The 12,377-nt window shown below is 45.9% G+C and overlaps 1 protein-coding gene across 2 annotated transcripts in view; it reads right to left on the reverse strand.

Annotated features, from left to right (window-relative positions):
* Positions 1 to 12,303, reverse strand: part of LOC144595752 (protein mono-ADP-ribosyltransferase PARP14-like) — a 59,729-nt gene extending 47,426 nt beyond the window's left edge. Inside the window, exons 1-2 of one of the 2 annotated variants that reach the window (XM_078403355.1) lie at positions 12,226 to 12,303; positions 6,190 to 6,478 (exon numbers count right to left, since the gene is read on the reverse strand). In XM_078403355.1, the coding sequence (XP_078259481.1) occupies positions 6,190 to 6,358 (169 nt within the window). In that variant the 5' untranslated portion in view covers positions 6,359 to 6,478; positions 12,226 to 12,303. Of the gene's footprint in view, positions 1 to 6,189; positions 6,479 to 12,000; positions 12,157 to 12,225 lie in introns of those variants that run through there. The other variant, XM_078403354.1, reaches the window with a different exon arrangement.
* Between the last annotated feature and the right edge of the window lie 74 nt (positions 12,304 to 12,377).

Raw genomic sequence — 12,377 nt, forward strand, 5'->3', positions numbered from 1 at the left:
TGTTCAGAATTTGGTAAGAGTAACACAAAGATAGACACAAAAGGCTGGAGTAACTCAGTGGGACAGGCAGCATCTCTGGAGAGAAGGAATGGGTGACGTTTCGGTTCGAGACCTTCTTCAGACTGAAAGTCACGGGAAAGGGAAACGGAAAGGTTAGGGTAACCTTTCTTTACTCTTTAACAATTGGCTTCCTGCCTCCAGTGACAGCTGTTCAAGTGCAGGCTAATAACCTATTCAAATGTCTTTGGGATCTAGAAGGAAGCCAAGATTCTAGCAGAAATTCATTTGGTCACAGGGTGATTGTCGAGGTCAGCATTAAACATGGATCCCTGGAGCACTGGGACAAACGGCGACATCACCATCACTCATTATTGGTGGTCAGAAATCTATTTAACTTTTTCTTTCTGCCTCTAATCCCATTCTCTTCTTTCAATCATTCAATTCTTCCCCTCTTTTTAATTTTACACTCTGATTTTACAACAAATTAAAAATGACATTGATCCTTCATGGTTCAAAGGCTCTGTCCTGCTGAGATCTGATTTCCAGTTTAATTCTCATGTAAATGTGATATTTCAGTTATTTCTTTTTAATTACTTTGCAAAAATTTCTAAACACCTGTTTTCGCTTTTTTATTATGGGGTATTGCGTGTAGATTGATGATAAAACAATGAATTTAATCCATTTTAAAATAAGGCTGTAACGTAACAGAATGTGGAAAAAGTGAAGGGTCTGAATACTTTCTGAATGCACTGTTGGAGTGCAGGTACATAATTCCTAGAAAATGGCATCACAGGTAGAAAGGGTGGTCAAGAAGGCTTTCGGCATATTGACCTCTTCAGCAGTCAAGGGCGGAACAGTCGCGCAGCAGACCCGGGTTCGTTCCTGACTACGGGTGCTGTCTGTACGAAGTGTGTACATTCTTCCCGTGACCTGCATGGGTTTTCTCCGGGTGCTCTGGTTTCCTCGCACACTCCAAAGACGTACAAGTTTGTAGGTTAATTGGCTTGGTATAATTGTAAATTGGCCCTAGTGTGTGTAGGATGGTGTTAGTGTGCGAGGACCGTTGGTCGGCATGGGTTTCGGCACGGCTGAGGCACCTGTTTCCATGCTGCATCTCTAAACTAAACTAAAGTCAACTAAACTAAAGTCAACTAAAGAGTATTGAGTGTAGAAGTTGGGAGGTCATGTTACAATTGTGCAAGACATTGGGGAGGCCATATTTAGGCAACATATTGACCTTCATTAGTCAGACTATTGAGTATACAAGTTGAGAGGCCATGTTACATTTGTACAAGACATTGGTGTGGCCACATTTAGAGGATTCTGTTCCGTTTTGATCACCGTGTTATAGAAAAGAGGTCTTAAACTGGAAAAAGTGCAGAGAAGATTTACGACGATGTTGCCACGACTCAAGGGGCTGAACTATAAGGAGACGTTGAGCGGGCTAGGACTTTATTGCTTGGAGTACAGGAGGATGAGTGGTGATCAGAAGATGTACACGGTCATGAGAGGAATAGATAGGGTAAATGCCACAGCCTTTTATCCAGAGTATGGGAAATAAAGAACCAGAAGACACAGATTCAAAGCCAGCAGGGAAAGATTTAACAGGAACCAAAGGCGCAAGTTTTTTTTTTAAAACACAAGGGGTGGTAGGTATATAGAACAAGCTGCCGGATGAGATAGTTGAGGCAGGTACATCACAATGTTAAAAAAATCATTTGGACAGGTACATGGAGAGAATAGGTGTAGAGGGATATGGGATTAGTGTAGATGAGGCATATTGATCAGCGTAGGCAAGTTGAACCAAAGCCCTGTATGACTCTAAAGTTGGTGCTGTGGCTCCAAAGGAAATATGAGGATAGGTGATCAAAGGATTGGCAAAGAATCAGACAATTTGAGCATCTATTTAATGAGAGATTATAAAACTGAGCATTTGCAGGAGGGAGTGACAATGTTTGGTCGTGGCGGCCGAATGCATGGCTGGCAATAACAGAGAAATTAATGAAGGCAATGCACCAGATACAAAAAGTGGCGGTGTACAGATATTTCAAAGCCGGAAGAGTCTACCTAGAAGTGAAGCAACAAAATTGGGGACGTTTGAAAGATGAGAATTTAAAAACATAGGCATGATTAACCAATTATCAATACAAGTCAGCAAGATTGGTGAACAGGCTTATTGCGAGCTAGGAAATGGTCAGCAGCGTTTTGGGTAAACCTCACGTTTGCCAAGGTTATGAGGGGGGCCGGCCAGGTGCACATAGGAATACAAAAGATTCAGCAGCCGAGTCAGGGGACAATCAGGTCTGAATCTCATCTCGGTACAAAGCAGTTGGGGCAAAAGTGGTTCATTGTTATACGGTTGGCAGGATGAAGATGGAGCCTGTGAATGTAGGCGAATTTTGACATGGCTGACAAACATGGCAGTCATTGCCTTCCTGATATTCAGTTCTCCCACAGCTCTTTAGTGAGTGGTGAACCCAGAGCTCAGAGACAAGAGTCCAATTAACCCAGCCAAGTTCGATTGTGTAAATCCCTGGTTTACCCCCGAACTCCGCATGATGAAAACTCATGCCCGCCAACTTGAAAGACTCCGCAACAAAACAGGTCTCACAATTCACTCCCAAGCCTACAAAGACCACCTGCAGCACTACAAAGATGCCCTCTCCCATGCCCAATCCACCTACTACTCTCAAATAATTCACTCTGGCTCTGGAAACCCCAAAACACTCTTCTCTACAATAAACAAACTCCTCAGCCCCCTGGACACCATCTCCCAATCATTCACAGTTGACAAATGCACCACTTCCCTTTCATTCTTCCAAAGCAAAATAGACAGCATCTACAGCACCTTAACCACCAACGCACCTGCTCCCCCTCAAACCACCTGCCCCCCCCTTATCCTGTCAACCCCTGCCTCAGTTCTCCCCAGTCTCCACCACTGACCTCTCTGACCTCTTCACAGGAATAAAAACTGCCACCTGCTCTCTGGACCCCATCCCCTCCAGCTTTGTCAAGGCCTGCCTTCCTGCTCTCTCTCCACTTATCACTGCAACAATAAACTCCTCCCTGTCCACTGGCATCGTCCCGCCATCCCTCAAAATCGCTGCTGTCACCCCCATTCTGAAAAAACCTGGTCTCAACCCTGACACCCCAAACAACTTCAGACCAATCTCCAACCTACCCTATCTGTCCAAAGTTTTGGAACGTGCTGTAGCTTCCCAACTCAAATACCACCTCTTTACCAATAACCTTGTATGAAACTTTCCAATCTGGATTCCGCTCCAACCACTGTACTGAAACTGCGCTCCTCAAAATCACAAACGACCTTTTCCTCTCCTCCAACGCTGGCAACCTCAACATCCTCATCCTACTTGACCTCAGCGCCGCCTTTGACACCATAAATCACTCCATTCTCCTCACCCGACTTGAAACCTCCTTTATCATCACCGGCACAGCCCTATCCTGGTTCAAATCTTACCTCTCTGACAGGCACCAGTTCATCTCCATTAACAACTGTAAATCCCCCACCGCTCCCCTCCCCCAAGGTGTCCCTCAAGGCTCAGTCCTTGGCCCCCTCCTTTTCATCCTCTACCTGTTCCCCCTTGGTCAATTAATCCGCCGTCCTGGTCTCAACTTCCACTGCTTCGCCGATGATATCCAGCTCCTCATCTCCACCAAGTCAATCTCCACCACCACACACTCTACACTGACAAACTGCATCACTGAAATAAAATCTTGGCTTCAATCAAATTTCCTCAAACTCAACTGCAACAAATCTGAAATCATCATCATTGGTCCAAAAACGCTCACCAAATCCACCCAAAACTTCATCCTCAATATTGATGGTCTCCCAGTATCCACCTCACCTCATATCCGGAATCTTGGAATCATCTTTGATCAAACCCTCTCCTTCGACAAACACATCAAACACATCACAAAGACAGCCTTCTTCCACCTCAAAAACATTGCCCGTCTCCGTCCATCCCTCTCCTCCACAGCTGCAGAAACCCTCATCCACGCCTTCATCACCTCCCGTCTGGACTACTGCAACAGCCTCCTCTATGGCGCACCCTCAAAAATCATCAGTAAACTTCAATACATTCAAAACTCCGCTGCCCGTCTACTCACCCACACCCCGATCCGTGACCATATCACCCCCGTCCTTTACAAACTCCACTGGCTCCCCATCCCCCAGAGAATCCAGTACAAAATCCTCCTCATGACCTACAAAGCCCTCCATAACCTGGCCCCATCCTACCTGACTGACCTCCTCCACAGGCACACTCCCACCTGCACCCTCCGCTCTGCTGCTGCCAATCTCCTGTCCCCCCCCCATCCAGACCAAACTCAGATCCTGGGGGGACAGGGCTTTCTCCATCGCTGCTCCCACCCTCTGGAACTCACTACCCCAAACCGTCAGAGACTCCTCCTCACTCACCACATTCAAAACATCACTGAAGTCTCACCTGTTCAGTACTGCCTTCATCCACTGAAGGTCACCTCACCTTCTGTCTCCTTTCTCTGTTCGTCTACTTATTTATCTATTTATTCACTTCCCTATGTTCTTTAAATCCCTGTAAAGCGTCTTTGAGTGTATGAAAAGCGCTATATAAATGTAATGCATTATTATTATTATTATTATAACACCATTGTGCCAGAGCCACTACACTCCACACTCTCCCAGTTGACTGTGCCTGAACCCCTCTGTCAATGGATCATCAACTTCCTGACAGGCAGGAAGCAGCATGTGAGGCTGGGAAAGCACATCTCAGACCCGCAACATAGGAGCACCGCAAGGCTGCGTACTCTCCCCTCTCCTTTACTCTCTCTACACCAACGACTGCACCTCCACAGACTCCTCCGTCAAGCTCCTCAAGTTTGCGGATGACACGACCCTGATTGGACTGATCCAGGATGGGGAGGAATCTGCCTACATACGGGAAGTGACACAGCTGGCGTCCTGGTGCCATCACAACAACCTGGAGCTCAATGCTCTTAAGACAGTGGAACTAATGGTAGACTTTCGAAGAGCTCCCCTTCCCCTCCCCCCACTCACCATCAACAACACCATAGTCACATCTGTGGAGTCATTTAATAGACAATAGACAAAGGTGCAGGAGGAGGCCATTCGGCCCTTCGAGCCAGCACCGCCATTCAATGTGATCATGGCTGATCATTCTCAATCAGTACCCCGTTCCTGCCTTCTCCCCATACCCCCTGACCGCTATCCTTAAGAGCTCTATCTAGCTCTCTCTTGAGTTCCTTGGAACCATCATCTCCAGGGACCTTAAATGGGGGGCTACCATCGACTCCACAGTCAAAAAGGCCCAACAGACGATATACATCCTGCGGCAGCTGAGGAAACACAATCTGCCACAGGCAATGATGGTCCAATTCTATACTGCTATCATTGAGTCCGTCCTCAACTTCTCCATCATGGTCTGGTTTGGCTCAGCCACCAAGCACGACATCCGGAGGCTGCAACGGATCGTTCGCACAGCTGAGAAAGTTGTTGGCTGCAACCTTCCCCCCCCCATTGACGAACTGTACACTGCAAGGGCCAAGAAGCAAGCGGGCAAGATCATCTCTGATCCCTCTCACTCTGGCCACAAACTCTTTGAAGCACTTCCCTCTGGAAGGCGACTCCGGACTGTCAAAGCAGCCACAGCCAGACATAAAAACAGCTTTTTTCCCCCCACAAGTACTAGTTCTACTCAATAACTAAAGTCTGTAGTCTCTTTTTTGCTCTGGTTTATTTTCACCCACATGTTTAGACCGTAATGTTGTATCCTTATTGTTTTGATGTGTTTATGCTTTATTCCTAATTGTTAACTGTATGTTTGTGTTGTCATTTACGAGTGGAGCACCAAGGCACATTCCTTGTACATGCACATACTTGGCCAATAAACTTATTCATTCATTCAACTAAGGCAGCAATGTTCTAACCAAGTCTCATTCAATTTTTGAAAGGAAGAGATAATCACAAAGAAACTCCCCAAATATCAAAATTAAATTTAAAGATAACACATCTAGTATCGAAAGTAGACCATAAAATTACATTTGAAAGATCTAAACATAAGCATTAGTTTATCAAGTTGTCAGTGGGTCATTATGGGCAAGTACTCTTTCCATAGTTACACACCAGTCATAATGCAGGTCAAATTGTCTTTGTAAAAATCAAATCCTTACCTTTCTCACTTTCAAAATAAACCAGGAATTTTGTTCGATCAGGATGTGGCATAATTTCACATTCACCTCCTCCTGAGTTCCTCTTGCTTTGAAAATAAATGGCTAGTTTATTTTTAGCTGAGTCAAGGTCGACATTCAGCCCTTCCACTAACACTGGAAATCCAGCCATCCTTTTGATTGAGACCAGTGCTTCAGCCCCGATGTCACTGGATTTCAGGAGCTTTATTTAGGGAAGACAAGCGTCCAACTGTCCCTCAAAAGCTTGAAGATAATATTTGAAAGCTTTTATCTGTACAGGGGAAAAAAAAATCTGTTTGTGCTGCCGAATCGAAAGTAAAACATCAGAACAAGGATGGCTCATTTGGAAATTCCAGCTGACTTTATATATCAATCTGGTATTTAAAGACACAGTATGGAAACAGGCCCTTTGGCCTTTGCCAATCATTGATCACCCATTCCAACTAGAAACAAAGAACTGCAGATACCAGTTAATACACAAAAGGACACCGAAGTGCTAATCACCCCTCCATGCTAAAGTCCTGTCTAGGAATTGTTTTGTAAATGGTAAGAAACTAGAGGTCCTTGTTCTTTAGTAAAATGCTTATAGTTTAGAAATACAGCGCACACACAAACCCTTCGGTCCACCGTCCATACAGACCATCGATCTCAGATCGACATCAGACATCAGTTTAAGGCGAGATTTAATAGGAACCCGAGGGGCAGCTTTTTTCACACCGAGGACAGTGGATATATAGATCAAATTGCCAGAGGAGGCAGGTACATTTAAAAGTACAGCAGTTCCATGTTATCCCACTTTTCACATCTTACACACAAGGGGCAATTTACAGAAGCCAATTAATTTACAAACCCGCATATCTTTGGGATGCAGGAGGAAACCAGAGCACCCGGAGAAAACCTGGGTGATCACAAGGAGAGCGTACTAACTCCATACAGACAGCACTCGTGGTCAGATTCAAACCCAGGTCCCTGGCGCTATGAGGCCATATTAGGATTTAGAAAATATGGCCAGCCTAGGGTAAAGGAAGGTTTAAAATAGCAAAAATAACAAGTTACAAGACTTCCATTTAGAAAACACCTATCAGAATGTTTAAATGTGCTTGGTGTCTGGCAATATATTTTAGAAATACACACAATGCTTTGCTTTAACATGTTACGTATTAGTGTACACTCAAAAGCTTTTCGCTGAACCTCAGTACACATGACAGGAAACTAAACTAAATACATGAAAGAGATGGATTTCTTTTAAACATCTCATTTGAAAGACAATAGACAATAGACAATAGGTGCAGGAGTAGGCCATTCAGCCCTTCGAGCCAGCACCGCCATTCAATGCGATCATGGCTGATCACTCTCAATCAGTACCCCGTTCCTGCCTTCTCCCCATACCCCCTCACTCCGCTATCCTTAAGAGCTCTATCCAGCTCTCTCTTGAAAGCATCCAACGAACTGGCCTCCACTGCCTTCTGAGGCAGAGAATTCCACACCTTCACCACTCTCTGACTGAAAAAGTTCTTCCTCATCTCCGTTCTAAATGGCCTACTCCTTATTCTTAAACTGTGGCCCCTTGTTCTGGACTCCCCCAACATTGGGAACATGTTTCCTGCCTCTAATGTGTCCAATCTCCTAATTATCTTATATGTTTCAATAAGATCCCCCCTCATCCTTCTAAATTCCAGTGTATACAAGCCTAATTGCTCCAGCCTTTCAACATACGACAGTCCCGCCATTCCGGGAATTAACCTAGTGAACCTACGCTGCACGCCCTCAATAGCAAGAATATCCTTCCTCAAATTTGGAGACCAAAACTGCACACAGTACTCCAGGTGCGGTCTCACCAGGGCCCGGTACAACTGTAGAAGGACCTCTTTTCTCCTATACTCAACTCCTCTTGTTATGAAGGCCAACATTCCATTGGCTTTCTTCACTGCCTGCTGTACCTGCAAGCTTCCTTTCAGTGACTGATGCACTAGGACACCCAGATCTCGTTGAACATCCCCTCTTCCTAACCTGACACCATTCAGATAATAATCTGCCTTTCTATTCTTACTTCCAAAGTGAATAACCTCACACTTATCTACATTAAACTGCATCTGCCATGTATCCGCCCATTCACACAACCTGTCCAAGTCACCCTGCAGCCTTATTGCATCTTCCTCACAATTCACACACCTCCGAAAGTTCATCTTTCTCTCCAAACTACACCGGGAGAATTAAACAATGCAAGGCTAGAATTCCACCGAGGGTAAATTATGGGGTTATTTAGTCAGACGGATTAATGAGAGAAGTTAGAGGTTAATGATACAAAGATGTTCATCGCGTGGCTGTGGAACACCAGTGATTCAGAAGGGGGTGACGGCTGCAATGACCCTTTATGGCCAATTGCAGTTGGGACTTTGAAAATCGCACCAAAGCGTGGCAACTCTTGCATAGAAACATAGAAAATAGGTGCAGGAGTAGGCCATTCGGCCCTTCGAGCCTGCACCGCCATTCAATATGATCATGGCTGATCATCCAACTCAGTATCCCGTTCCTGCCTTCTCTCCATACCCCCTGATCCCTTTAGCCACAAGGGCCACATCTAACTCCCTCTTAAATATAGCCAATGAACTGGCCTCAACTACCTTCTGTGGCAGACAATTCCACAGACTCACCACTCTCTGTGTGAAGAAATGTTTTCTCATCTCGGTCCTAAAAGACTTCCCCCTTATCCTTAAGCTGTGACCCCTGGTTCTGGACTTCCCCAACATCGGGAACAATCTTCCCGCATCTAGCCTCTCCAACCCCTTTAGAATTTTATATGTTTCAATAATATCCCCCCTCAGTCTTCTAAATTCCAGCGAGTATAAGCCTAGTCTATCCAGTCTTTCTTCATATGAAAGTCCTGCCATCCCAGGGATCAATCTGGTGAACCTTCTCTGTGAATCTGGTGAACCTTGCATATAGACTCAGTGGACTGTTTCTATGCATTATTGTACTTAACTGGGAATTGTACTTATATATGGCAATATTATTACTTCTCTAAATGCAAAAAAAAAGAAGAATTTTACTGTCCCCTGTGCAGCTGATAAAGAACCATTCAACATTGAACGCGTAAAAAAACTTGAACCAATATCACAACCTCTTCCTACTTATCCCTGGACCATGACCCCACCGACAAACACCAGACCTTTATCATCAGCACCATCACGGACCTCACCATTTCCGGCGATCTACCCTCCAATGCCTCCAAACTTATAGTTCCCCAGACCTACACGGTCCGATTCTACCTCCTACCTAAAATCCATAAACAGAACTGTCCCGGCAGACCCATTGTCTCTGCCTGCTCATGTCCCACCAAACTTATTTCCACCTACCTCGACTCCATCCTATCCCCCCTGGTTAAATACCTCCCCACCTACGTCCAAGACACCTCACACGCTCTCCATCTCCTCGATAACTTCCGGTTCCCAGGCCACCACTCCATCATCTTTATCATGGATGTCCAGTCACTCTACACTTCCATCCCCCACAAGGATGGTCTTGAAGCCCTCCGTTTCTTCCTCGACCATAGAACCAGCCAATCCCCATCTACTAACACTCTTCTCCACCTAGCAGAGCTGGTTCTTACCCTTAACAACTTCTCCTTTGACTCCTCCCACTTCCTCCAAACCAGAGGCGTAGCTATGGGCACTCGCATGGGCCCTAGCTATGCCTGCCTCTTTGTCGGGTTCGTCGAACAATCTCTGTTCTGGGCATACACCGGCCCCATCCCCGAACTCTACCTCCGCTACATCGACGACTGCATTGGTGCTACCTCTTGTACCCATGCAGAACTCACTGACTTCATACACTTCACTTCCAATTTCCATCCTGCCCTTAAATATACCTGGACTATCTTCGACATCTCCCTCCCGTTTCTGGACCTCACCATCTCCATCACAGGAGACAGACTAGTGACTGACATCTACTATAAACCCACTGACTCGCACAGCTATCTGGACAACACTTCTTCCCACCCGGTCTCCTGCAAAAAGTCTATCCCCTACTCTCAATTCCTCTGTCTACGCCGCATCTGCGCCCGGGATGAGATGTTTCACACTAGGGCATCAGAGATGTCCTCATTCTTCAGGAAACAGAGCTTCCCCCTCTTCCATTATAGATGAGGCTCTCACTAGGGTCTCTTCTACATCCCGCAGCTCCACTCTTGCTCCCCCTCCCCCCACTCGTAACAAGGGAACAGAATCCCCCTCATTCTCACCTTCCACCCCACCAGCCAGCGGATCCAACAAATCATCCGCCAACATTTCTGTCATCTACAATGGGTACCCCACCACTGGCCATATCTTCCCATCCCCTCCACTTTCTGCGTTTCGCAGAGACCGTTTCCTCCGTAACTCCCTGGTCCACTCGTCCCTTCCTACCGAAACCACCCCATCCCCGGGCACTTTCCCCTGCAACCGCACGAGATGCAACACCTGTCCCTTTACCTCCCCCCTCAACTCCATCCAAGGACCCAAACAGTCTTTCCAGGTGAGACAGAGGTTCACCTGCACCTCCTCCAACCTCATCTATTGCATCCGCTGCTCCAGATGTCAACTTATTTACATCGGCGAAACCAAACACAGGCTCGGCGATCGCTTCGCTCAACACCTGCGCTCGGTCCGCGTTAACCAATCTGATCTCCTGGTGGCTGAGCACTTCAACTCCCCCTCCCATTCCCAGTCTAACCTTTCTGTCATGGGCCTCCTCCAGTGCCATAGTGAGGCCCACCAGAAATTGGAGGAACAGCACCTCATATTTCGCCTGGGCAGCTTGCAGCCCAGTGGTATGAACACTTACTTCTCCAACTTTAGACAGTTCCTCTGTCCCTCTCTTCCCCTCCCCCTATCTTCCTGTCTCCACCTATATCCTTCCTTTGTCCCGCCCCCCTCACATCAGTCTGAAGAAAGGTCTCGACCCGAAACGTCACCCATTCCTTCTCTCCTGAGATGCTGCCTGACCTGCTGAGTTACTCCAGCATTTTGTGAATAAATACCTTCGATTTGTACCAGAATCTGCAGTTATTTTCTTATATTTCACAACCCTGGCGTTGCCCCCAACACATATATTCTTTATAAGAAGATAACTGTAGATGCTGGTACAAATCGAAGGTATTTATTCACAAAATGCTGGAGTAACTCAGCAGGTCAGGCAGCATCTCGGGAGAGAAGGAATAGGTGACGTTTCGGGTCGAGACGTCTGAAGAAGGGTCTCGACCCGAAACGTCACCCATTCCTTCTCTCCCGAGATGCTGCCTGACCTGCTGAGTTACTCCAGCATTTTGTGAACATGTATCCTTTATCCTGTCCGTTCCTCCAGCTACCTTGTCCCTATATGCCAGTTCTATTTAAGTTTATTTGACCTGAAAGTTAATAGACAATAAGTGAAGGAGTAGGCCATTCGGCCCTTCTATTTCCTCTTTCCACGGCATCTTCGGAGTATTTCTACCATTTACTATGTTTAATTTCAGATGTTCAACATGCTCAGCTCTTCGAATTCTCATGCATTATTATTGAACGTCCAACTTTCTTCAGCCACTGTGAGAGTAGCAAAGCAAAACGTGGATTTAGGCGGATCAGTACAACGCATCGCTTCTTGATGTTAATCATTAGTTCTTTTAAGAAGTCTCGAGATTCAAGAGTAGGCTATTTAACTCTTACAACTCGTCCCGCTATCTAACCACCATGCAATTTCCCCCTTATCCCTTAATAAGTTCTGTTAACAAACAAATTAGAAAAATCTATCAGCCCCAAATTCCAAGTTTATACCAACCTCGGCAGAGAGCAGCATCCTCCAGAAAAATACTCACGGGGGGGGGAGCAAAGCAACCTCTGTCGGGGTTACCGAACTACCAGATCTGAACCTTTCTCGGAAAACGCACTTCAACCTGCTTTGCCTACAGTCACATGTGTCTATCCTGAAAACAAGTATTGATGTAACGTCTGAGCACCAATAGCAGATTGCATTGAAGTCCACACCCCGGTAATGAATATTCACCTCAAAAAAAACATTGAACCTAATATTCCAATTCTCTCCAAAAATAACCTCTGGGCTCATTTCATCAGAATTTGCTGAGCGTGTCATGTAAACATCGCGCACCGGCTCATTTCCTTGTTTAAAAAAAAAAAGAAACACTTCCACTAAGTCAG

This window comes from Rhinoraja longicauda, chromosome 8 (assembly GCF_053455715.1).
Source record: "Rhinoraja longicauda isolate Sanriku21f chromosome 8, sRhiLon1.1, whole genome shotgun sequence".
NCBI classification, from domain to species: domain Eukaryota; kingdom Metazoa; phylum Chordata; class Chondrichthyes; order Rajiformes; family Arhynchobatidae; genus Rhinoraja; species Rhinoraja longicauda.